Below are 27,370 nucleotides of genomic sequence, written 5' to 3' on the forward strand. Positions count from 1 at the left end.
GGGAAAGAAAGCAGAATCATGGGATTGACTTTTCAATACTTCCCTTCTTATACAGTATGTTCAAACTCTCTTGTTATGCACTCTTCCACTCATTGTTTTTTGCTTCCATTGACTTCCATTCACTTCCATTTTTTCTCTTGCTCTTTCACTTGTCTCATTTTGTGGCCTTTTCTGACTCTGTGAAGTGATGCTGCCTCCCTTCCTATGTTCCAGGGGAAACGCTCAGAGACAGGCTGTGTGGTGGAAGAGGCCCCAGGGTGCCCTGTTCTTCTTGTGTTTGCTGTCTATCTTAGGATGCCTAGCTTGGCTCCTCCTCAGCATGGAAGATGGTACCGTGGAGATCCTCATCAGACAGAGTGAAGTTGTGGCTGAGAGGGTGTTCCTGGTGTCATGCTCTGAGGACTACAAAAACTACAAACAATACCCTGGTACTGTACATCTGTTGCCTCACGTTTACCAGTGTGCTCTGTTATTTTATCTCCTTGCTTAAATGTAATGACATAGAGGTCTCATTTAGGGGGTGCGTGGGTGAGCATATCCTTAATGGACAGAGAGATATTAGATAAATGTGTCCTGGTGATATTAGGGTGTTGTGTAATTCGACATAGGTGTTTATTTTTAGAGCTGCATAATTTGCAATCAGTGATAATATGCTCAGGCAGGATGTTGGCACAGTGGTTAGCGTTGATGTCTCAATTCTGGGGCTTTGTGTTCAGTTCCTGGGATGCTATGTTCATGGAGTTTGTGTGTTCTCCTGATGTTCACAAGGGTTTCCTCTTGGTATTCTAGTTGTCTCCCATGGCCCAAAGACACATTGGTATTCTAATTGACTTCTGAGAAAGCTGGCTCTGGTCCGAGTGTGTGTACGTTCATGTCTGTGTGTGCCCTGCAATGGAGTGGCATCCCACCCAAGGTGTATACTGTTTTGCTCCAGTTGCTTGCCAGGATTGGCTCTTGTGTCCCCTGCAACTCTTTATTGGATAAAGCAGTTAGAAAATAGATGTATGGATAATACGCTCTCAGAAACCTGGAAGTGGTTAAAATAGAATTATAATCTCCAATGATACAGTCTTCAGACCATGAACAATATCCTAGTAAATGGAAACATACAGTTGTTCTTCACGTCTCTGATTTGAGCTCATACTAGATTTGTCAAATTCCTTCTACAGTATATATCTTACATACTCCTTATCCACAGTAATCCTAAAGTGCAGTGTGGTTGTGTGCTTGCCACAAGAGGGCACTTCAGCATCAGCGTTTTGCATTGTAGTCTGGAGTAAACCATTAACTTCCTTTTCTTGCGTTTTCAACATTTTTGACTTCTAGCAGTATTATCAGTCATCTCCAAATGCTGATGTTGTCCCTTTACAAACAAAGGTACCTGTTTTGGATGGTTAAATATAACAAAAAAGTTAATTTTAGTATAAATGATTTTGTTTGTTTTTTATTGTCAAATATATTCTCAATTATTCTCAAAACTATTCCATGGGCATTGCATGATCATTATTACCCTTCTTTTCTGTCGTGCAATATTGTTGTTGGACCTGTGTCAGAGGATTGGGTACAAAGTTCCTCCAGAGCTGCTGATGTACTTTTTCTTGTCATTTGTATTTATATATATATCCCAATCAGGACTATCATCAGACAAGTAATCTCATCCCATTTAAAGTGACAGTAAAGAAACTGATTTTATCTGTGTGCAAAAAAAGTCATTTGCAGAAGAAAGGAGACATCTTGTAGTGTCTGTTGAAATGAAATCGATCACTGGATGAGAGATGAAAACACCATCCTATATCGCCAAATAAGTGTAAAGGGCTGATGGAGCCTAAGATATATATAATACAGAAATATAAAAACTCTTTTAATGAGATTCCTCATTTGCATTTTTTGAATGAAATTAACTCATTGTGGTGAAAGAGTTGATACTGCCAAACATTTCGTACATACACTGAGAGGTTTTAAAAAAAAAACAATGAAATGCTATTGGTTCCAAAATGCTTCTCCAAAAGTGTCTCTGATTGGTTGAGGAGCCTGGTTTTGTTCTTGAATTGAAGTTCTTTTGTAAACGAAGCTGGTAGAGTACATATACAGTAATTAAGATAAAACATCTTACTATTGTAAGTTTACACAAAGTACATAAATAGGTGCTTAATGTTTTTTGGGAAGTGAAACAGACCTTTATTGCTACTAACTTTTTGAGAATTATAATTTTTCCATTTTGCTGGTGAAAGCTAGTACACTAGGTAAACAAGAATATTGAAACATGATCTGCTGTACAAAACTTTATAGCTCACCAACAATAAAATATTTTATATGTAAGAGTTTTAATAATATGCTGGTATAAATCATGTAAGATGACTTACAAGTAATAAAATAAAACAAAACAGAGCGTTTGACGACTCAAAAAGTCTCAGCTCCCTGGGCTGATGGACTGAATCCATCTCCTTCGGGCTAGTAACATCTGGGTTCTATTATACTAAGGCAACTTCAAAAGCAAAGCTCATAAACAAGAAGTGCTTCTGAATTAACAAGTATTTGTTTGGTGCCTTTTCAACTTGCACATTTTCCATTGTCTGTAAATCAGCAGAACATTCTGGAATGAGATAGTCTGAAAATCCCCTGAATTTTAAGTCATGTTCTCAGAATTTGTGGTGCCTTAAGCAGCGAAATGTAAAATGCAGGTTTATCCTGTTAGCTCGGCTTGTTGTTTTTATGAAGGAAGCATTCTTGTTTGCTTTGCTCTTTTAAAAGGAAGACACAAATGCAGAACCTGAGTGCTACCATATGTCACCTAGATTTCTGTCTGTGACTCCCCACCCCCTACTCCATGTCTATGAACAGAGTTTTACTGATATTTAAGTTGTTTTGCAAAAGAAGCTAGTTCTTGTTCTTCATTGTTTTCAATTAAACAATCTTGCAGTTTTAATTTTTGTATGTAACATGGCATTAAAAGGGTGAAGTAAAATAAATCTTGACAGCTTTGCACTTGAAGCTTTGAAGCTTTTTCATTTTCCCATCCCACAGACATAACTTGATTTGCTTGGCTCTTCTAAATTGTTCCTAAGTTAAGATTAAACAGCTCTTTGTGAGTTCTCTCCCATTCACCGCTGATTAGGTTTCACTTTACCACTATTTGCCTATGTAACTGTCTGTATGATGAATGAATGGCTCATATTGGGGAATGTCGATTCCATCTTCAAATCAGTGTCTTTCAATAGACGAGTTGAATATCTTGAATAAAATTGCATTCTCTATAAATGTTTAATAGTTGAGTCAATTCCCTGGCACAGTTTCTTGATCAATCTAAATCACACTGGAAAATACTGTAAATGGACTGTGTGCCTCAGTAGGACTTTTCCTAATAAATCAGATATTCAATTTTAAATCTGGGGACTTCCAGCTGTATTTTCAAAGATTATAAACAGCATGGGGTACAGTTTGTTCCCTAATGCTTCTCTCACCTCCATTTTCCTTTCTGTGTCTTGATTAGATCAGCGCAGATCAATAAAATCAATTTTCTGCAAACTGTGCCAGTGATGCAGTCATTTAAAATTAATCCTATATGTTGTGCATATTTCAGGCCTGTATCTGTTTTTTGGAAAGAAGAGTGTTGCTTTTCCTTTGGTTTGATAAAAATAATGTTGTTGAAGTTGATTTTCCGGAACCTTGCTTGCTAATTAGATTCAATTCCAAACAGGCATTCATGGTCATTGAATTGGCTTCAGGACTAAAGCTGTCCTTTTGTGTGTTATGTCCATATTGACTTTACGTTCCACATTACCCAGGTCCATGGCAATGATGATGGGTTTGATTTTAGAACTCAGATGAATTATCCTTACAACATTATTCAATATTTAACTAGTGATTTAATTTTTGAAGGGATTTTAATTATATTTGGCAATAATTGCCCAAGAAGTGCAAATGTATTAAGGAAAACTAAATGGTAATATTAATAAATAAATGTGAAGAAAACTTACGTATAGTCACGAAATGTGAGTCAATAATAGAGTTACAACCTATGAAAACCTGTCACTTTATGAAGAAAAAATATCATGTAAAGCTTTCATCTAACGATTGTAACAGGGTGTTAAATGGTGCCTTTACAAGGCTTTTGGATTTCATAAGAAAGGAATTCTACTTAAGTGTAGTTCCTCTAATGATTGACCTGCATAGAAATTTAGGGCACTTATTAAGCTAAATGGTCAATTAAAGCAACTGCATCACTGTGCTCTGTGAAAAATCCAAATTAGAACATACACAAAAGCTACTTTGGGGAACAATTTCCCCATGGCCACGAACAACAAACAAATTCCTGCTCCATAAATTATCCTATTCTGTCTCTTGGTCATTGCCATAGCAACAGGCAGACTTTAATAACTTCAATAACACCAACTTCATAATTCCAACAGCAAATTTGGACATTGCAGCCCATACCAAAAAGTAACACTCAGTTCCAGCTCTCACAAAATAGTTGTAATTATATCAATATGTAACGTTTGTGTTTTTAAGATTTGTAACTCTTGCAAGATTCCTTGGCAGGAGTTGTCAGCCAAGCAAAAAGGTAATAAATATTGTGGTTCACAAGATTGCCTCTTGTTATTTATGACTAGAAGAGGCACCTTTGGTAGTAAGAGAAAAGAGTATCGTGACCCTAATCCTGTGTGCTTTTCATTCCCAGACTGCACCCCTCAGAGATGTGGCCGGGCAGTGACAGACTCTGTAGTGAATAGGGAGGAGTCGGCAAAGTTGAAAAGGTAACTTTTAAAGGACCAGCTTGTCTGTAGGCTTTCATATATTTATGTTTGACAACCAGACTGATGGATTTTGAAAATAAGTTAGTATAACAATGGTACTAGTTTTGCGTAGGTGTTACTTGGCAAATAATGATTGAAGTATTTTTGTTAAATGTTCATAATTTTCTACTCTGCCGCTGCATGTCTGACGTTGGGGTGCATTTTCAAACACTATACTTCTCTTATCCGCATTGTACAATAGAAAATGCATTTGGGACCACCCCTTAAGTTATGGTATAAGTAATGGTTATTCAGAACTGTCAGAAGTTTAACATTTGGTTGACATTGACAGGTGAAACATTTTATAAATAATTTATAAATAATAATTTCTTGGAATGCATTAGCTGAACAATTCAGCGCTCTTCAGAATGGAATCATACCACATAAATTAATTTCTGATTGCTACCTTCACTATTGATCAAGGTCAAAACACTTGCTTCTCATGGGCACCAGCGTATTCAACATTCTACAAAGCCTTGACAAATCAGCCCAGTGGATGGTTTCAGACTCAACAGTGAAACATGGACCAACAAGTAGAAAGTGCATTTAGAATTGAGAAAACGAGACAGTTCTAAAATCCTTTGCGTTAGTAAGTGCAGATCAGGCTACTCTGTTGTATTCTGAAAGTGGCTCAAGTTGCTGAAGCTGATACTCTGGCTTCTTTTAAGAAATGGCTGAATAACATTTTCAGTTCAGTTAGCTTCTAACTAACAAATGGGTTAGATGATTTGAATGGTCTCTTATTTGTAACAGTTCTTACAGTATGCTCTAATTGTGCTCTTTGCTATTGACCTGGCTCTGAATTCAAGTCTTTGAAGTTCTTTTTATCTGATGTGTCTTCTTCTGTAGGCTGGCAGAGAGAGGTCTCTCATTAGGAGGCTCAGATGGGGGTGTGAGTATTCATTTTTGTATTATCACTTAAAGTACTGTATGTGAATAAAGTACAGTATAAGAAACTGTATCAAATCTTCACACACCAGATAAAAATAAAGCTACAAATTAAAAATACCAGCATGAACTGCTGATGACAATATCAGTGTTTACATAGCAGTTGTACTTTAGAAGCGTTTTTAAAAGGCTGGCTTTTAACATGAGATCTTAAAGCTAATATCTTGAATACCTTCAGGAGACTAAATCCAGAGATTATGGGTATGGCCAATTGCTGTAAAGTAGAGACCCCCTGGTGTGTGAGTGGAGGCAAAAATATTGTGCAGCTAAGATGGAAACAAAGACAGAGGGCGCTTGTAAGCTTTCAGCATCTGCCCCGTCTCTCTCCTACCTGAATTACTTCAGTCGCAGCAGCCTCATGCAGGCTTATTTTTTGGAGAGGTGTAATTTGTATCAATTTCCACGAGATGGCAGTATAGTGATCATAGAAGTGATTTCTGAATTGCAGGAAGCTATACCTGAAAGAGATCTGGTTAGCTGTGATGTGTTAATGTCCTAATAAAGACAGTGAGAGAAATCTTTAAAAAAAAAAAACGAATGCTTGGATCTGTAGCAAAAAGTGTGGCATTTAAATCTTGTTTTGCTCAAGCATAATAATGGATTAGAAAAATTTCATTTAGAGTAGTTTTAGTCACTATACCTCAAAAAGGACATTTTATCCTTAGTGTTTAGAGAAGAGTGAAAATAATGATTCTATATCTCTGGAGATTGTCACATACTCACAGACTAAAGGAAATAAATCTCTTTAAGTCTACAACAAAAGACATGGAGAGGAGATTTAATAGAAGTATGTACATTTCTAAGTAGTATTGAAGGGTTAACCCAAGGGACCTCAGATTCATAGGAGAACAAGGACACAGGTTAGTGCATTACATTATTGTCCTCTTCAGTTGTCAATCTGGCAAGACTACTGACAGTTAAAGATTTAGCCGCCTTTTGCTGTTGATTTCTTAGCGGAAAGCTGGAACAGCTGCTGTGTGAGATAAAGTGTTTCATATGATATATTATAAACTGCTATTATTTCTTGCCTTTTTGTTAAGCATTTAAGATTTGTACCTTTCCTTTAGATTCACTGCCTAACCAATCATTTCTAAACAGACAGGGGTTTTAATCCAGTAAATTTGAACGTCACTTCAATTGTGCATAGGCAGAAGGCAATGGTAAGATAATTATATCCTCGTTAGGGCAGTTTCTTTAACCTGAGTACATTTAATCAAGCAGCATGTTTCAGTTTTTGACTTTCTTTAAGATATCTTCTGACAAATAACTAATTTTGTCTTGAAAAAATTTCCTTTTGAGGATGTGGGTTTGCAATAAAAATACTTATTGGAGATGTGTAGCTATCGTTTCTGAATACTTTTGAAAGGCACTGTACATTGCTATTACCCATGTAACTCAACTCAATTTTGGGCCAGGAATGTGTGTTGTCAGAACATTTATTCTAGAGTAATGCTTAATTTGCCATTAAATGACACGTGGTCATTTGCTGTATGTGTATGCAGAAATCTGTATGTGATATACAGTAGCTGTGTATGTGTAGCTAGTAATTTGTGCTGCATGACTGTGTTTAGTAGAAGAAAAAACACACAGACATAAATTTGTTATTGACATTAGTAAACACTATTTACTCTACTGCTCTCTCTAAAATCTTGTTCCTATTCTGCCACAGTTTCTATTAAATTAATAGATGATACAGAGGTTATGGGTTTCAGTGTTGGCAAATATATTTTCATTGAAGAAAATAACTTATAACGGAGCACTGTATTGCATAGCATCACAATGGGATCATATGAGTCTTCTGTAATTACACAGACAGCAGCAGAATACCTCAGCCCAAGCCCTTTATATTAATTATTATTAATAAGAAGAGTGTTTGTTTCAGCAAACAGTCATTTGCTAAAATCATAGCTGGTGTTCAGAGTGAGTGATGTGATTTAGATAGAGCTGCAAAGATGTCTGAAATACCATCTGATTTGGACACTCTTGAGCAATATCTAAAATATTTATCTAGAGGTCAGATTCAGAATGTAAGAAAGTGCACAAGAACAAAGAATCAAAAAACCCATGTCATATTTAATGCATTTATATTTATTTTTTTCATAAAGGTTTAAAAAATTTCTTGAGGAAGCAGCAACAAGTATGACAAAACAAGTTTTAATTTTAAGATCTCTATGCTTGTTGAAACACTGCTCAGTTTTACTGGTAGTAAGATAGTTGCCTTTCAGAAATATTAAATTAAAGCTAACAGTAAAGGGGTAAATTGAAAAATCAGTGTTTGAATATACACCCATACCTCTTTTTATTAATGTTCTTTTTATGAAAATTTGATACTACGAAGCATGTGATATGTAACCCACATTTCAAATAATGAAAGCCCACTTCAACACTATGAAGAAGCGATACAAAAGAATATGAAAGTTTGTGTTTGTGTGCACTTTTACTTATTACTTATTATCTAAGAAAATGTGTGGTTTAGACTTAATCATGGATGCTAAAAGTGTTAAGAAAATGAAAAGTGTGAGTATGTGTAATTACACGGAAAGCAAATGAAGTGGTTACTGTACAGTACAGAACTGTACTTAAAGTAGCTATGTTTAATGATTTATCAAGGTAAGCAGTGTTTTTGTATTCTAAAAAAACACAAACCACAATATGAATATTAGTTATTATTGTTTCTTTTGTAATTTTTTGGTGAAAAAAGTAAAAATAGGGGTGAAGTTCTTGGGGTCTGGAACATAGGGAATTTGTTTTTAAAAAGTATGTGAACCTCTAGGATAATGACATCTTGAAGAGAGGGTAATTGGGGTCAGGTATTCCAATCAATGAGTCAAGTGTTCCAAACAATTCAGGTGTGGGTTTGACCTGCCCTGTCGTATAAAACAAATCACACAGGTTTGGTTACCTGCTCTTCACAACAGAATTCTGTTGAAGTGCAATATGGCCCGATCAAAAGAGATTTTGGAGGACCTCAGAAGAAGAGTTGTTGAAGTTTCTGTGTCACCAAGAAACATGAAGGTCTTGACTAAGTAATGTTGACTCTACCCCTGTAGTACTCTGCAAATTGTGCAGATTAATTGATTTTTATTTTAAAAAATGTTTTGTATTTGTGTTGTTAGGCATCAATTCTTGATCTACATTCAGGGGCCTTATCCATGGGGAAGCAGTTTGTCAATATTTACAGGTAAGAGTGATTGAAAAGAACGACTATAACAGATCATGAAAAGCTAAGGAGTAAGACACGGTAGTAATTTAAGGCAGCACTGTGGAGCAGTGATTAGGGCTCTGGACTCATAACTAGAAGGTTGTGGGTTCAAATTCCAGTTGAAGCCATGCTGTCATAGTGAGCAATATACTTTACCCATTTTGGTCCAGTAAAATACCCTACTGTATAAATGGGCGCAAATGTAAGTTGCATTGGATACAAATAAAATTAGACATTATTTAAAAAAAACATCTTGAAATGAATTATTTTACTACTTGCAAAAATGTGTGGTTTAAGTATAAAAGTACTTTACAGTACATTGAGGTGGATAGCATCAAGAACGCTTAAAGAATTAAAACATTTATTGTAAATAGACCTGTTTTATGAGGCTTGCATGGACCACCTGGAAATTAATCAAGACTACAAGTACAACCATTTGTGTAATTTTAACAGTTTTACCTTTGGAAGGCTAATAAAAATCATCCTGAAATGAAGGGAAAGTACAGTAACAAATGTAAAAATGTCTGTCACTTTACTATAATTGCTTGTGGAGGTGATAAAAGATAATGAGTGAAGACCTGACTCTTAATCCTTAAAACATCTGGTTTTCTTAACCCAGGAATTTAACATGCTGATTGTAGAGAAATTACTAACCTAAAACACAGTAACCTTTTTCAGTGTTGACATTGAGAAGCCATGGGCATATTAACATGTGATCTCTTTAAGGATAACAACCTTAAGAGTTTTTCAGAGATCACAGTATTACTGACTGATGGGTAGCCATTCTGTCAATCTGTGTATAGTCCAGTGGGAACCACCCTCTGCCTAAAGAAGTCAGGGTAGAGGGACACTATAACTTCTAGATGTTTCACTCTGTCTTCTGTCTCCATTCACTAACAACAACGCATAACAACTTCTCTTTGTTGTTTCAGATATTTTGGAGAGCAGATCAAACAAGTCTTTTCCGAAGAGGATTTTGAGCTTTATCGGTAGGAAGATCACAATCATGGAGGGAGGGTGGGATGCTATAATCCCTTGGCCTCTTTTTCTGTGTTCATTGTCAGTTCTTCTCTGTAATGTGGGAGATGAGGAAAATACTTGTTCCAGCAAAAGTTAACATAATATTGCATACTTTTTTTATGAGGCATTACCATAATGGATTTAATTGCTATGTCTGGAATTAAGCCCAGATCTAAGCAACAGCTGTTATACTTCTGGCACTTTGAACTTTCTCTTTTCTGCTTCTATCCTGTGATGTCATTAAACTGTGCAACTCATTATTCCAAAGAGAAGACATTTTTTTGTGGTGCAAGGGAGTGATAGTTATTCAGTGTGATGCTAAACAGATTGAAATGAATATTAATAATTACTTAAGAAATGTGTATGCTGCCCTCACTAGGTGGCTGGCCTCATGTCCCTTAGCAGGCTAATGATTGGCTGGTGGAAAAGTTGACCTTCCAGTCATCACCAGACAAAGTGGAAAACCGAAGCAATCTCTTTTCCCGCAGAACAGTACGACAGAAAATACAAGAAGCAATTGCCCAGACATTCAGCCTGGACCCTTCTCGTTTGTACCTCACCAAGCCCACTTTCTTCTCCCGGATCAACAGCACCTTGGCCAAGACCACTCATGATGAGTACTGGCACCCCCACATTGACAAGGTACTGCAAAGACATCTCCTGAGTCCGAATTTCCAATAATCCCCATGAATTAAATCATACCTTGAATTAAAATTTTGATTTGTAACTGTCTAACATATTAATCTGTTATTTTTTTAACCATATGTTCAGTAGTTAATTACATTTTAAAATAAAATTAAATTACACATGCAATAAAGTGATATTTGGGAAATTTCTTAAAATGTAAAAAACCCTTAATCTTCACTTGATCTTTGTCAAAAATATGTCAAATTTGTTCAGACTCCATACTGGTAGGGATAGCTAAGGTATTTATTAGCTGGAAATATTGTATGCGTGCCAGTGCACACTTTGGAAATAAAGGCCATTGACCAAAGAGACAAAATTTGGTATAACAGCTCTGTTCATGCCTGTTCCTAAATAACACCATCAATATGTACATTAATGACATTGGTGTCTCCTCTGTCCCATAATTCAATGCAGTAAGTTAACTATGATGTGAATATGTGCAGAGACTGTGCTAGTTTCAACCTAAGCATTACAATAGGAAAAAAATAAAATTCTAGATGTATTTTTTAGTGATTTTAATTTTTGGTCACCTTCTATTTTCACCTTTTTTGTTATTTTATTTATCCCTCCTTCCAAAACCATGCTGGAATCTAGCTGTATTTCTCAGACTGCAGGACAAATTAAAAAGGAAGGAAACCGCCTTCTTTTGCAGTGCTATTACCTTCCGTCTAATTGCTCCAAGCCAATTCCATTTAAATGTAAATGTTTTTACGCATGCAAGGCCCAGTTGAAGCCTTCTTTGATTAAAATTGATATTGGAGGCTTTAATGTCATCAGTCTGAATGATGTTACTACTGGTTTGCTTTGTTGATGAGGAAGATTGGAATATGTGAGTGGTATATTTGTGCATGCATGTACTGTAAGGATGTGCATGTTTTGTATTTTGCACCCAGTGTACAATACCGATTGAGCAATTTACATTTTGTGTAGCATGTCTGCATTTCCCTCAGTTATGGACCCATTTTCATTAGTTTGAAAGAAATTTCTCTTTTTGGAAGCTTTTTTGCTCTTCATGATATTTATTTCCTCTTATGTTTCTGTGATAAATTGGCATCCGATTTTATAATCAGTATATAGTGACTACACAGCAGTACTTGAATTGACATGTTCAGTTTTTAATGCAATACCTCTAAGTGTGATCCAAATAATTTCTGTCATTAACTTTTTAACTTTCAGTCATATCATTTTGACAAGAAATGATTTAAAACTCCTTAATCTGAACCTTTACTGAGCGAAATGAGAGAAAATAAGCATATTTTCTCAAAGAGTGGTACTTTACACCTCCGTTAATTAATACTTTATTCCAAGCTAGGTTTACAAAATCATGTTGCATTCCTTTGTACTTTCCCTTCTCAGGAAACTTCATTGTTACCATGTCAGGATTAAAACAACATTATGAGAGGCTATATTTTCAATATATCTGCTAATTGGTATGGTACTGGTATGTAAAGTATGAATGGCATCATTATTTCTAGGAATTTTAAAGTGTATCCATTCATCATAATTCCACTTCGATTTATGTGAAACCAAAAAAAAAATTTCAGGTAGTTCTCAATTTATGCGCTCAATTTGCACTTTTTTGGTTTAACGTGCCTCAGGAATACAATTAAGGATGCATTAGATCTCACTCCAGCTAAAAAAAAACTGTTAAGGATTTTAACAGTATAAGAATAGAACAACCTACACTATTTTAATCAAACTGAATGGCATATCAAATCAATCAAATTCCTTTACTATGGAATAGGCATTTTGAATACTTTTTGTCCATCGGGGAAATCGACAACACAAAAATGTACCCCAAAACACTTTTCTAGTACATTTATTAGTTAGATTGTTATGCAACAAGTGAAATTGTATTAATTATGTATTTATGTAGTAACATGAAATACATTTGCGTGTTACTGGAAATAACTGTGAACTGTGATATTTTAGGGTGCTTTATGACCTTTTTAATAAAAAAGGATTAGGACATATATATTTTTTAAAAAGATCTAGAACCTCCGGAACAAGCCTTTAGTGAACAATGTCTGTTGTGCTCTCTCTACTGTAGGTAACTTATGGCTCCTTTGATTACACCTCTCTGCTCTACCTGTCAGATTATGGGACAGATTTTGGTGGCGGCAGATTCATCTTCATGGATACAATGGTGAACAGGACTGTAGAACCCCGTGCAGGTAAGAGCTCAAAGGTCACTCCTAATTGCTTTTTCTCCCGCAGCTCAGTTCAAATGAGAAATCAAAATGAGGTAGTGCAGATTTCAAATTAAAACATAAATGAGTAAATAGAATCTACACTAGGGCAGCTTCTGGCCAAGATCATGTCAGAAGGTGAGTGTTTATTCACTTAACATCTTGAATGTTTTCACCGAGTGTTACCTATTAGTGGGCTTGGTGTAATATAAAATGACATGAAAAAATGGAAATTTAAACCACAATTTTAATGACATGGCTTTGTGGTTGGGAATATACAGAGCCCTTCCAGGTTAAAAAACTCTTCCATACATTTTTTCACAGTAGTTCAATTTTCCTGACATAAATATTAGTCTTTATTTTTGCCTCCTACACCCCACTGTATGTGCTTTATTTAATTATTTATGGTGTTATTCTAGGTATCTTATTTTATTATAAGAAGGTTTAAATGGAATTCACCTTCCAGGTCAGATATGAATCTGGTGGCTCAGCTTTCTAGAACAGTAATGTCCTTTCTTTAGCGTGGTAGAACAAAACAGAACATACTATTCTAAATGAGGTTGGTACCTGTGTTGTTTATAATCATGATATTAGAGTAAGCCCATGATTGCATGTGAGGTTTGGTTCCTGGAGGAAATATATACTAATGACTCCTACAGTATATTGTATTTAAATAGGCCTTATGGAGTAAGGTTTCCAGCCAGCCCAAAAAACTTTTAAACAACATTAATGTTGAAATAAGAGATACAACAGGCCTTTTATCATCTTCATTCTCCATTGAAAGCAATAAAATGGTGTAATTGAAAAAGCCTAGTATTGACTTAGTGACAGCAACTTAAAAAAACAAAACATTTATGGTACTTTTGTGAAGGCCATTAGTATGCTTTGTAGTTTAATAAGAGCAGAAATTGAAGTCGTCAGTGAAAGACTGCACTGCCTTGGCATTAAACTGTACATGAGCCAGTGTGCTTTCACTGATCTGTCTGTGATGTTGCAAGAACAAATGTTGCCATGCAGAATGTCAGTTTCTACTTTCTTGCAGTATCTGTGGGATGTTAATGCTACCCACAATTACTGAACTGAATAAGCAAGTTATAAAAACCTAAATAAAAAAATATAAGGCTGAAGAACAAGAACAGGAGATAAGATAATCACCAAAATACATTCTAAAGTTTTCAGGCTGTATGCAAAAGCACCAAATGTGGCTGAGACCTTGATATCTTTAGGGATGGTGTTCAAAAGGTGTGGAAAACAGCAGTGGTCACCCAGAGACTGTAGACAAGAAGAGGAATTTACTGTTTGGAGGAGTAAAATGATTGCAAATCAGTTTCTGTAAACATATAAGTACAAGGTTTTTAAAATCATCTCTAAGCCTTGTAGGAAGCCACTGCAATCATTTGATCACTTGCACTTGACTTAGTCAGGATTCTAGCTACTAAATGTTGAATATATTTTTCCCCTATAGATTGCATAGAATGCAACCTGACAATATCTCTAAGGTATCAAAAATATGTCTGTATAGAATTCTGCACTTGAAGTTCAGAGGTTAGCCCAAGATCACAAATCACCTACAAGCTGAATTTTGGGAAATTCAAGCAACATGCCATCAACTCAGGTTACAGACTTAGTTTTTGTGATGGATGACACTCAATAATATAACCTCAGTCTTATCACAATTATTATGCAAATGTTGTCATCTGTACTTTATCAGAAATGCAATCACAGTGCAATAAAACAATTATCAAGTTTAGTTTGGACATAAGGATCGTTTAGACCATTTGATTTTAGTATTTGTCTAAGAGGATACTCATTATTTTCTTATTAGATAATTATGACTTATTTTCCTAAAACTGAAGAATAACATACATTTGAACATTTTTTGTAGTATTTTGTAATTTTGTAACAGATATTTAATAATTGATCTCATTTGTGAACCCTGTTCAACAACAGGTAGTTTTTTCATGTATTCTGAGTTGTTTTTTCTTCTTAGATTTCTAGGTAGTTACTATACATTTGACATTTGTAACTACATTAATATTGTCTGCATGAAATAAAATAATTGGTGGGTTTCCCTGCAGAGCTGTATAGTGTCTACATCCAAACTATAGTGCTTTCTTAGGCTTTACCATTATTGATTGATCTTGATTTAAAACAAATCTTAAACTATTCTAGAAAAGAGCACTTCATCTTGGCTGAACATTTTCTTAAAGATAATTTGAAAAGGGCGTGAATTATGTGAGTCATGCTTGGCTGGGTATCATGGTATGTATGAGAACTGGCAATGGAGAATTTTGTTTTTATGCTGACATTTTATACTGACATTCACAGAGTTTGAAGTCAAGCTGTTGTTTTTCCATTCCTAATCAAAGCACCTTTTGCTTTTTCACCAAAATATTTTCTTTTTGAACAATTGTTGCAAACGCACGACAATGTATTCTCAAAATATGCTGCTAAGAGTATTTTAGAACCTCCTGTCGTGTTTTCACGGGCTGTCTCACAGTGGGATTTCTTAATTTTCGCTCTGTAAAAAGAAAGCAAAAGAAGCACTGCAAGAGACATTTACACCTACTACTGCAAAAACAGTTGGATTGAACAGTGGGAGACCCAATCAGTTTCAGCAGTAGTGATATTAAATTAATTGAATTTAAACACCTTTTGAGGTGTTATGAATCAGGTGCATCTGTCCCAGAGAAATTATAAGTGCTTCCTCTTGTCAGTTTGCCCCAGGTAATGTTGAGTTCATTTGCAATAACAGTAAGTTTATTACATCTCTCTTCCCTTATCATGCCTTCAATGCACTAAACATTCCTGTTCACAAAGGAAGTACTAGGATACCCTGGCTGCAACTCTTCTTGAATGTTCATTCTCCCATTATCAAACGCATTGAACCATACCCATACAGTACCTGTCGTGTGACATGATGTACAGTAACTGTATACACCCATGATTTGGTAGGGAATGCCAGCCAGTGACACATGAGGTGTCATGTTTGTTTTTGCTAAATCCTGTAGATGTAGCATCTTACATTTAAAAAGCTAAAAACCATTGTTATAGCTTGTAAAATTTGGATTTTAGTTCAACGTAAAGGGAAACTTTAGTCTCAATTTCTCAGATTGGGAATTAAATCTCAGTAACAAAATTAATTAATTGATGTTATAGCAAAATTCAAAATTATCATAAAATCCTGAATTTTGTAGAAGTACTATATAGTCACCAACCCCTGGTTCATGTTGAATTGGCCCTTCCTATTTACTAGTTACTGTAATGTGATGTACGAGCAAATAAGTACAGGTTGTGCAGCAGACATTTCATGTCAGAAATGTCCCATTGTGATCTGTATGCAGAAGTAAGAAGTAAGTTGTATTTGTCAGCAAAACCATCTTGAAGTCGAAAGCAATATTTCTATTGGATTGAAAGTGATGTATTCACAAGCCTTACAATGTGAAAGTTTGGTTGCCTCGTTCTGAATCGCAGTACATGGTGCTACGCATATCTGGGAATTTTGCCTATCTATAGATACATGCCCCAAATCAGGGGGTAGGACATGGTGTTACTAATGTTAATGTCCCAATACATGCTTCTGAAAGCAGGAACCTTAATTGTGGCACCATGATGTGAAATCAGATGCAACACAAGTTAATAGGAATTAGATTTGCCCCCATTACTCTCAATGTGGTATTTGCTGCTTTCACATTAAGTATAAAAAATGGAGGACAGACACTCTAGTCATAATTCTCGAGTGTTATACAAATAGTCCTGGGACCAGCAGCAACATTGCTTTCACATACTCTACTGCAGCTCTACAGGCCTGAATGCTGGCTTCATTTCTGTTTGTTAATGTCAACTATATTTTGCCTTATAGGATGAGCCAACGTAGAATTTTAGTTTCTTTTCAGTCTTAACTGTGGAGCTTTTTCTTGATGTATGTGAGCCTGAAATCACTGTGGAGCATTTTCTTGATGTAATATGAGCCTGAAATAAAAAAAAGTTGTGCAGCCTGCCTTTGCTAGGTTTAGAAAAAAAAATCTAATGAATTATTATTATTATTGAATGTTTTTTCTGGAAAAGGTAATACACAAACAATATTCTCTGCACTTATTTTTTTTTAAACAATCCCAACTAGTTTATATCCTTTTCATATGTTCATATTGTTCCTCGGCATTGAAAGTAACCAGAAATACAGACTTACTGTATGAAGTCTTGCGCCAATAGTCCGAAAAATTCTCCAATAAAACAATTAGCAAGATGCTAACTTTCCACCTGCTTTTTTTTCTTGTACCAATAGGATTTTATATTCCCCTTTTCCAAAGCATTTGAGGTCTTTAGCAAATGTTTAAGCCTGTCCTGAAAATCCTGGTATATTTCAGTGCTGCCCAATAGGTATAATAATATCTTCGGATGTTTGTCAAAATAATTTAACTTTCATTAAGATATAATTTAGCTTCAAACATTGATATAGTATTTTAGTGATCTTTTCTACATTGCTGTGAAAAAAAGAATTTTCATGTGATAAAATGCACCAGTCTGCAGACTAGGTTTCTGGAGATAATAAGGAGCATGTGTACGGATGCAGTGAAAATGTGAACAGTATTATGATATCAGTCCTAAGTTAGAACTGTAAATCATTGTAGCATATACTTGTACACAGTTCTGTCTGGAAAAGCTGAAGAATGGTATGCCCATATTGTAAGAGAAATATCTTGTGGGCTGAATCCAGTTCTCTGTTCCACAGATTTGCTTCCTTTTCTGTGAAAACATTCCATTGTCCCTTAGGTCTGGCTTTGCCCCCGACACTCGCAGAAGATAATGCTGAATTTTTAACAATTTACAGCCACTCTAAACTTTAAATATTAAGCTCATTTAATGTGTTTTCATGTGAAATTCTCTTCTGGTCCTTGTATTAATCTTTTTATTTTTATTTTCTGGGGACAAAAACTGCTACCAATGATTCATCCAATTAATTAAAGCTTAGCACCCTGTTAGCATTATTATAACTTTTCTACACTGTCCAGTTGACTCAAGACCATGTCCAAGCCTTGGGTGAGATTAAATTGGTTAAATTGTTATTGCAAAAGAACATACCCAGCCCAGGCATATTTAACACAGGTCACCTCTAACCTAATTATAATCTACGTGTGCTGTGACTTAAGTCAAGTGACCGATAATATAGGAAATTCTAAAGTGACCCAGGTCAAATGAGAGAGAATATAGGAAATCTGACTATGATCCCTGTCGAGTGACAGTTAATAGAGGAAATTCTACTATGACCTGTGTCAATTGACAATTAATATACTGTAGGAAATTCAAGTGCGACCAGAGTCAAGTGACAGAGAATATACAGTAGGAGATTTTGCTGTGACCAATGTCATTTAACAAAGGATACAGGAACTGCTGCTGTGACCTTAGTCAATTGAAAGAGAATATAGGAAATTCTACTGTGACCCTAGTCAAGTGAAAGAGAATATAGGAAGTTCTACTGTGACCCAAGTCAAGTGATGGACAATATTAGATTAGGTTAGATTATTCTTTATTGTCACACAATCATAGTTGGTGGAATTTGCTATTGGTACAGCAAAAACACAGATGAGACATACATACAACATATATAGTACAAGTTTAAATAGGAAAGAAGACAGACAAACAACGTTACATAAATATGTAAAGAACTTTCCGTGTAGCACCATAAATTATACATTGGAATTCAGAGTTCAACGTGAATTCAGAGTTGGTATGGCAGTGGGAAAGAAGCTGAGGTTGAAGTGGGCAGTCCTTGAGAGGAAGGATTTGAAACGTATTAATATAAGTAGGAAATTGTACTGTGACCCAAGTCAAGTGATGGAGAATATAGGAAAAATTTTTGTGACTCAAGTCAAGTGAAACAGAATATACTGTAGGAAATTGTACTGTGAAGCAGGTCAAGTCACTGAGAATCTGAAAATGTACTGTGACCAAGGTCAAGTGATAGAGAATAGAGAAAAATGTCAAAATAGAAATTAAAAAACATGCTGAAGATATTTTCACAGAGCTCAAAGTTAAGAGCGTGAATACTAAAATTACCCTTTCATTGTCTTTTAAGATTTGGTGATCATCTATGTGAATTTAAACAGAAACAAGTGCTGTATTGTGATATAGATGCTAGTGAATTTAAGGCCACAATTTGGTGTTGTCTCTAACAGAAAAAAGACTCTTCCCCCTTCAGTGTTTCTCAAATGTTTTCCCCTTGAGTTTTCCTTTAAAAGATCAGACACCAGCATTAAATGTGCTTTCAGTATCAGGGCTCATCTATGGAAATAAGACAGTGTTCCTGTATTAAACTGAACCCTATTTAAACACCATGACACTTTATATAAATTTTAACAGAAACAAATTGCAAAGCAAATTACTATTATAATTGCATGACACATCTGCCTTTAATAACTTTTGCAGCAGCTATTCAGTTAGATGTTTGAATGGAAAAATACATGACAAACAATTGCTGTCAGGCTTTAAAAAGTGGGTCAACTTTCCTCTCACAGTCCAAAATATACTGGTTGGTTAAAGGGGGACTGCAATGCTATTTTCATATTTCTTGGTAAGAAAGAATCAACATTGATGAGTGCATTTCAAACTGCAATAATAGTAAAATGTTCACAGTAACTTGTTAATCCTCCAATTTACATAAAAAATACAAGAATTTTCAGGTATGTGTACTGCCATGTTCTGTGATTCAGAATGAGACAACAAAACCTACGGTGACGTGTGTGGCCCTATGAGATCCTAAACAGGCAGGCTTGTGAATACATCTCTTTTAATCCAATAGAAATATTGCTCTCGACTTCAAGATGGTTTTATTGACAAATACTACGTACTTGTTAACTCTGCATGCAGATCACATTGGAATATTTTTGTGATGAAATGTCTGCTGCACAACTTGTATTTATACATTCATACATCCCATTACGTTATTCATTACAGAGACTAGCGAGCAGGAAGGGTCGCATTACATTATTCATTACAGAGACTTTGGAGCAAGAAGGGCCACATCACATGGCAATTTGTGGGAACTTGAATATGAGTTGTGTCAACATGGTAACCTAAAGAACTTACTCAGAGTTCACGATTTTGTGCTTAATTCATTCAAAATTTGTAATTTTTTTTCTATAAAGTCGATGAATTAATTTTGTTACTGAGATTTAATAACCGGTCTGAGAAATTGCAGTTCCCCTTTAATTGGCTTATGGGAAAACAGTCTCACTTTCAGGGTGTATATTGGTTGATTACCAGGACTGGCATCATTCTGCTCATCTTGGTTTTGTATTACCCACAAACACAAATAGTGTTGATAGCAATTACTGGCCTGCAAAGGTGGAATTTCAGAACATAGTCACCAGTATTGAACTCTGGACTGTACAGATCTAGATCCTAGAATGGTATCTTTCAGGGAACTGCCAATTCAAAAGGTAAAATGAAGTAATTGCATTGATGTTTAGAAACATTAAGAATATTGAAAAGTTATTTTTATTTTTAAATAATTTATTTTCAAGTGGAAGACTTTTTGAAAATCTTGTTAAAAGAAAAAATGCAAAACGGTGGGAGCAGAACAAAAATAATGTCATAGTTTACATTGCCAAGGCTGCGATAACACACACTTTATTTAGAGATCTCTGAGTGAGAGCAGGATGGAACCATTTTCTAAAAGGCCGACTTGAATATTCCAATTATTGCAAATTTCTCATCAGTCATGTTTTCGCTATGGTTTAAAACTTGTAATTGTCAGATCTGCCAAAATTTCTGTTTAACTGTGGGGTTCTGCTACACAGAGAATAACCAGGGAAATTATAATTTATTGTTGCAGAGCAGAGATTTTGGAAAAGTATATTGGTTCAGTCAGATGATAGAGGTTTACAGGCTCCTTCCAACCTGTAATACTGAATAAGAAAGGACTAACAGTTGTTCCTGATTTGATAAAAGACATCCTATTAATCTACTCAGAATACAGTGTTTGATCTAATTAATTTCTCAATGGTCATCCAAACACTGCCTCATGAGCACCGTCAGTTGTATTGTGTCACTGTTAGGTTATTACATTTCCCAGCTATTAAATTGACTAATTTTAAGATGCTACAGATGTACTGTATTAAGTACAGTGAGATCTGGAGTGATATGTAATTACAGTGAAAAGATCTGCAATCTCTGCAGAGATTGTTCTGTCAGTGCCACTCATTAGTATAATTGCTGTGTGATGCATCTAGCTGTAAATTAAAAGTCATTATTGTCTCGACAGCTGCAATCTATTAGTAATTTGGCAGGATGATAAGTGTTTTGACACTTAAAACTTCCCAACTGTTATCTTTTGACCTTCGTAAGCTTTTTTGAAAAGTAGCAGACTTTTACACATAGTAGAAACTCTTACACATAGTAGAAAAAGAGTCTTGAAATGGGGTGAAATGAGGATAAGAGGAAAGAAGACGAAGTACTTTGGAGGTTTGAGGTTTGATGTTCGTAAAGTCAACTGTTTTCACCACTAGTCCCGGACACTTCTCTGTGTCCTGGTTTGGATCCAGCCATACCTTAATCACTATGCATCACTGAAATATTTTCTTAATTCCATTATTAACTAACTACTTTTTACTCCTGACTAAGTTAAATACTTTGCTTTTCTTGAATTGTTACCAGTCACAAATTACAGTAAATGCCTAAAAAGGTTCCAGCAATAGACAGGTGAGAATTAAACTCCCAGAATAAATAATCCTACTTTTCCCAGTGTAAAATTGAGCAAAATTCCTATTAACTAAATCAATATGCGCAACTGAATTATGAAGCCCACCTGCTATATGTTTAGTAGTTATTTGTTATTTCATTAAATTTTTAGAGAGGTAGACAGTTAAGAAAAGTCTTAGGTATTCTTTAATGACGTATCACTGGAAGATGCAGATAAGATAAGATCACTTTATTAGCCATATATAATTTATTGCATTAGGAATTCGTCTTTTCGCATACCCCAGCTTGCTCTCCGTGAGACACACAGACAGGGAAAGAAGCTTGGGGTCAGAACGCAGGGTCAGCCATTGTACAGCACTCCTGGAGTAGTTGGGGTTAAGGGCCTTGCTCGGGGACCCAACGGAGTAGGATTCCTCTGCCGGCTGCTGGATACAAAAAATTGTCTGGTCCTTACCAGGTCCTAAGATTCCACTATGTCATTATTTATTTAACACAAAATAAGCCAACATGCAGAAGCCATGTGTGAAAAACTAAGTACACCCCATGATTCAGTAGGTTCTAGAACCACCTTTAGCAGCAGTAACATGAAATAATCTGTATGAGTTTATCAGTCTCTCACATTGTTTTCGAGGAATTATGGCCCACTCTACATTCTTTACAACATTGCTTCAGTTCATTGATGTTTGAGGGCATACTTTTATGTATAGCTTTCTTAAGATCCCACCACAGCATCTCGATGGGGTTGAGGTCTTGACTTTGACTTGGCCATTTCAACACATTGATTATTTTGTTTTTCAGCCATTCAGCTGTAGATTTGCTGGTGTGCTTGGGATCATTGTCCTGTTGCATGACCCAATTTTGGCCTAGCTTTAGCTGTCAGACAGTTGACCTCACATTTGTCTCTAGAATACTTTGGTATAAAGAGGAGTTCATGGTCGACTCGATGACTGCAAGGTGTCCAGGTCCTGTGGCTGAAAACAAGTCCAAATCATCACCCCTCCACCACCGTGCTTGACAGTTGGTATGAGGTGTTTGTGGTGATACGCTGTGTTTGGTTTTTGCCAAACATGGCGTTGTGGAAAATGACCAAACATCTCCACTTTGGTCTCATCTGTCCAAAGGACATTGTTCCAGAAATACCGTGGTTTGTTCAGATGCAACTTTGCAAACCTAAGCCGTGCTGCCATGTTCTTTTTGGAGAGAAGGGTCTTTTTCCTGGCTACCCTTCCATGAAACCCATGCTTGTTCAGTCGTTTTGTGATCGTACTGTCATGAACTTTAACATTTAACATGTTAATGAGGCCTGTAGATCCGTAGATGTAGCTCTTGGATTCTTTGCGATTTCTCTGAGCATTATGCGGTCTGACCTTGGGGTGAGTTTGCTGGGACGCCCACTCCTGGGAAGATTGGCAACTTCTTCAATGACAAACAGAGAATGTTCTCCATTTGTAAATAATCGTTCTCACTGTAGAAGGATGGGTTTCAAATTGTTTTGGAAATTGCCTTATAACCCTTCCCAAATTGATGAGCAGCAACAATTGCTTCTCTGGGTTCGTTGCTGAAGTATTTTCACGTGAATGCTCCAGACCACCAAAGTGCCAAAAGCTCTGCTTTTATAGAGGTGGTCATACTTCCTGATGATCAACTAATCAAGTGCATTTGATCAGCAGCACCTGGCTGCTAATTACAGTACCTTCTTAATTCCTATTGAAGCAGTAAGGGTGTACTTAATGTTCCCAGATGGTTTCTGCATTTTGGTTTACTTTTTGTTGAATAAACTGTGACATAATGAAATCTGTTATGTGTTGTCTGTTATCTGAGGCCAGATTTGTCTAATTATAGAAGTTGGTGAGGACCAGTCGATTGTTATTTATGCCCTGATATGTAAAACCATTGAATTGAAAGAGGGTGTACTTTATTTTTCACATGACTGTATTTCCTGAAAGATTTGGTCTTAGTTGGGGAAATCCTCAAATGCTTTGGCAATGTTAACTGTATAGATCTGTAAAAATAATCTCCATTAGTTAAAGCCAGATCTTTTATGAGCAAACTCTAAACAGCTCGTAAAACTAAATTCCTAGCTTCCATCTTTTTGCCATGCCAATAGTCTGTTTTGCTCACTCAGAATTTGTAGCTCTTAACTCTTAATTATTCTCACTTTCTGGGTACCCTCTGGATTGGAAGAATGCTGGAAACAAGGACTATTATGTAATTCTATACTGTTTTATATAGGAATGCGTGCTACGAACCTGAGTAACCAATTGCGTTAAAATAAGTTATCTTTGGTAAATAGGGAAGAGTAGGTTGTGCATGATTCTGGAACACTGCCGATCTGATAAGCATTAACAAATGAATTACTTTTGTGTTGCTGCAACACTAAACCAAACAGTTTTGAAACCATTCTCTAAATTTCCATAATGTTTGTCTCACTAGGACATAAAGGTTGCTGAACCTTGCTTTATTTTATTTTTATATTACATCTTCCTTTTTTTCTTAACTATTCATCTTCCTTTCTGGAGAGTGTCACCTATGCAGTAACCATGACGACCAAAACACCTACACCACAAATAATCCCAAAGAATTGTTGATTTCATAGCAGAAACTCAAGTGCACCTTTAAGAAAAACCTAAACTATAAACAGACATACGGTGCACATTTTATATAATAACAAAGCTTTAACTGACTATATAACCAGATTGGTTTGTTCAGGCTGGGCTACAAATCAAATGATATTTTTATAGAGATCACAATTATAACCAAAGGTTTTAATAGTGCGGCACTGAAGAGTAGACATTTGGTTTGTGAGTGATCTTACGTAGTGTTGAATCTAATTATTATTATTTATTATTTATTCACTTTTTAATGTTACATTCAAGATGACTTTAAGTTAGTGATTCAGTTGTATTATGTACAGTATAATGATAAATGTGATACCCACAGGTTAAATGCAATATTGAGCAAAGCATTCTGCCAAACTGTATGATCCATGATTAACCTGGTACAGTGTATTACCTGATCTCTCAGGTTCTTTCCTCCACATTGAGCCTGAAGCAAAGGTTGGGTTTTACTATACATCCATCTTTAGTCCACTTTGGGATTTTGAATATTTCTATTTTATCTGTGAGCAAAGATGAAAATATTTGGTTTATTTATTCCAGTCTTTATGCTGTATAGCACACGTTTTAGTGAAGGCATTATTGTGGTTTCTGTTCTGTGGACTCTTCATGCTTCTACATTCTTCAATCTGTTGAGTGATTAAAATGGAAATTAAGTACACCAAAGGATGTTTAAGTTGAGCATTACAAAGTTTTGGCATAAACTCCCCCTTTTAGGTTTTCCATACTGTTCCCCAGTTTTGTGATGTACCACTTTGTCAGGGCGAAACAAGAATTTAGTGGCACTAAAAACATTAAATATAAACTGACGAAAACAATCAGTTGAGTGTAACAGATGTTGGGTGCATGATAAATACCCAATTAACACAGTTAAATTTGCAAGATATATTAATTACTGTATCTTTTCAGAAGTTTTTGTTGCAGTTTTTTAATATTGAGTTCTGTCAACCATTTCTCTATGTGTTTACTGTCCCAGAACTCTTTGGTTATTGTCATTTAACAATATGATCTATACCGTATACATCAGGCTATTCATCAAACCTGTCCATTTTCCTGTCTTATGTATTAACAGACTTTTTTTCTCTCATCTTAAATCAGTCCCCTGCCAATTACCTTTATATGGGACCGGGATCTGGTTGATTATCCACATTTTTAAAAAAAAGTCTGAAATCACTCATTTTTAAATCTGCTTCTTTTGCTTGATCACTTTAAAAAGGTTACGTGATCAGCAAAGCAACTCAGTGATTGGTGGGTATGTGTATACATGTTCAATATATAATTGTGTGTAATTGCAACCATGTAGCAAAGATCATCAGCAGAGCTGCAGCTGAAAGCACTAGAACTGAGTTACAGAATGCAGGTTGAAAATACTAATTTTTAGTATTTTAGCATTAAAATATTAAAGACCCATTACAACAGCTAGGGGAAGACAGTAAATGGATGCAGTTTATGTGATCCACAAGACTTTTTGTGTTTAGAACATTTTAATTGTCCCGTCATTACCATTCTGGTGAAATCCCCCTAAAAATTACCACTTAATTTATTCACATTTCTCTCAAGCAATATTAATCCTTAGAATACTGGAATTACATTCACAGATTTTCTTCTAATTTATTTGGAAAATAGAAGCAGGTTTTCATGTTTTAAATGTTTTAAAGATCTTTGATATTCTTCCCCTCTACATACATTAGAATGTAGCTGGAGCTAGTGTTTGCTTTCAGGTTTGTGATCCAACCAGCATGTAATCATGTATTTTGTCATCTCTCATCTTGTTTTTAAACACTAACAAGTTCGTTTTTTTTGTAAGGTGTTTGTATTTACAAGGAGCAACCCAGCTTTTAAATTAAATAATCAGATGATATTTCCATCAATGTGGACTAGCTGGAAGGGCCCAATACAAGTTTAGAAAGTGGTGTTATTACTCTCTTTGCATTGACAATTCAGTGTGTAATGATTTAAAAGTTTCAGTTTACACTTTCAATTAGCATTGACCATCTAGCATTTAGTGCTGTTCTTGCATCTTAGTTGTGTGATTGATTGTAATTGGTCTCGGACCAGGTATGCCGTTCCTCTTAGGAGAAATGGGACATTGTAATATGTTACATACTAATTGAATTATATAGCAGTTTTCATCCTAAAGTTATTTACACAGAGGATGGGACCCAGTTCACCTACCACTGAAGAGTAATGCCCATTTCCATAACACCGGGCAGCCATTATACAGTAGCAGCAGCTCTGTACAGCAGATCAGGTAGAGAAGTGAGAAATTACATCACCACTTGAATTAAGTAGGGAGCCTGAGGAATGTCAGCTTGTATAAGCCTCGAATGAATGTTTATCAGGACAAGGGCAATAATCTCGCTAGTCTCTCTAAATATTTAATTAGATCTTTAATGGCCAATTAGTGAGGACCTTGGTTTAACATCTCATCTGAAGGACAGCACATCCTACAGCATAGTGTCCCTGGTCAACATACTGTGACATTGTTTGGAACTTGTGGTCTGCAGGGAAGAGCATTACCTACTGGTCCACCAAGACCACTTGCCACTACTAACCAGCCTCAGCTCAACTCAACAGCTTCTGAGATCTGACAAGAGCATGCTATGGAGTGATAACTCTGCTGCTTACTTGGCTAGCAAATAAGGCAAACATTTAAAAATAAGTAACTGTTACTCTGCACCATGGTGTTGCACCAGGGTTAACTGAATTTAGTTAAAACTATATACTGTATTTATATAAAAGGTTTTGTTTGTCCTTTCTGCCTTTATGTATTAGGAACAGTTAGTCAAAGGTTGAAGGTTAGTTAAAGGTTGAATATTACTAGTGTGCACTCAGTTTTGCTTTTTTTATTCTATAAATAAAATGTAATCGAGGCTACAGTGTAGAGATGGATAGAAATTGATTGTATTGCATCTGTTTGGAAAAATACATTTCTTTGAAGTTACATTTGCTATAATCCAGTTTTCCCTTTGTCAATTTATGGTCTGTAAAGGCTTTTTTGCTAATTTCGTCCTCACTAAAGCTTAATAAACATGTTAGATGCTGTTCCTCTGTACTTTTCTTTGATCTTATAATTGACAAGTAGGGCTGGTATCCTGTATAATTCAACTCCCTGTTGCTGTTGCTGTTGAAAGAGCCATGTTTGGTAGAAAAGCCTGGGGATACAGTTCCAGACTCTTTGACTCTTGTGGAGAGAGTAAGAAATACACATTCAAA

At 35.7% G+C, this 27,370-nt stretch overlaps 1 protein-coding gene across 2 annotated transcripts in view; it reads left to right on the plus strand.

Moving 5' to 3' along the window:
• Positions 1-27,370, plus strand: part of ogfod3 (2-oxoglutarate and iron dependent oxygenase domain containing 3) — a 34,700-nt gene that overhangs the window by 1,279 nt on the left and 6,051 nt on the right. Inside the window, exons 2-8 of one of the 2 annotated variants that reach the window (XM_015356063.2) lie at positions 294-428; positions 4,679-4,754; positions 5,643-5,685; positions 8,858-8,922; positions 9,876-9,932; positions 10,452-10,605; positions 12,701-12,824. In XM_015356063.2, the coding sequence (XP_015211549.1) occupies positions 294-428; positions 4,679-4,754; positions 5,643-5,685; positions 8,858-8,922; positions 9,876-9,932; positions 10,452-10,605; positions 12,701-12,824 (654 nt within the window). Of the gene's footprint in view, positions 1-213; positions 429-4,678; positions 4,755-5,642; positions 5,686-8,857; positions 8,923-9,875; positions 9,933-10,451; positions 10,606-12,700; positions 12,825-27,370 lie in introns of both variants that reach the window. The other variant, XM_006635107.3, reaches the window with a different exon arrangement.

This window comes from Lepisosteus oculatus, chromosome 9, assembly GCF_040954835.1.
Source record: "Lepisosteus oculatus isolate fLepOcu1 chromosome 9, fLepOcu1.hap2, whole genome shotgun sequence".
Lineage (NCBI taxonomy): Eukaryota > Metazoa > Chordata > Actinopteri > Semionotiformes > Lepisosteidae > Lepisosteus > Lepisosteus oculatus.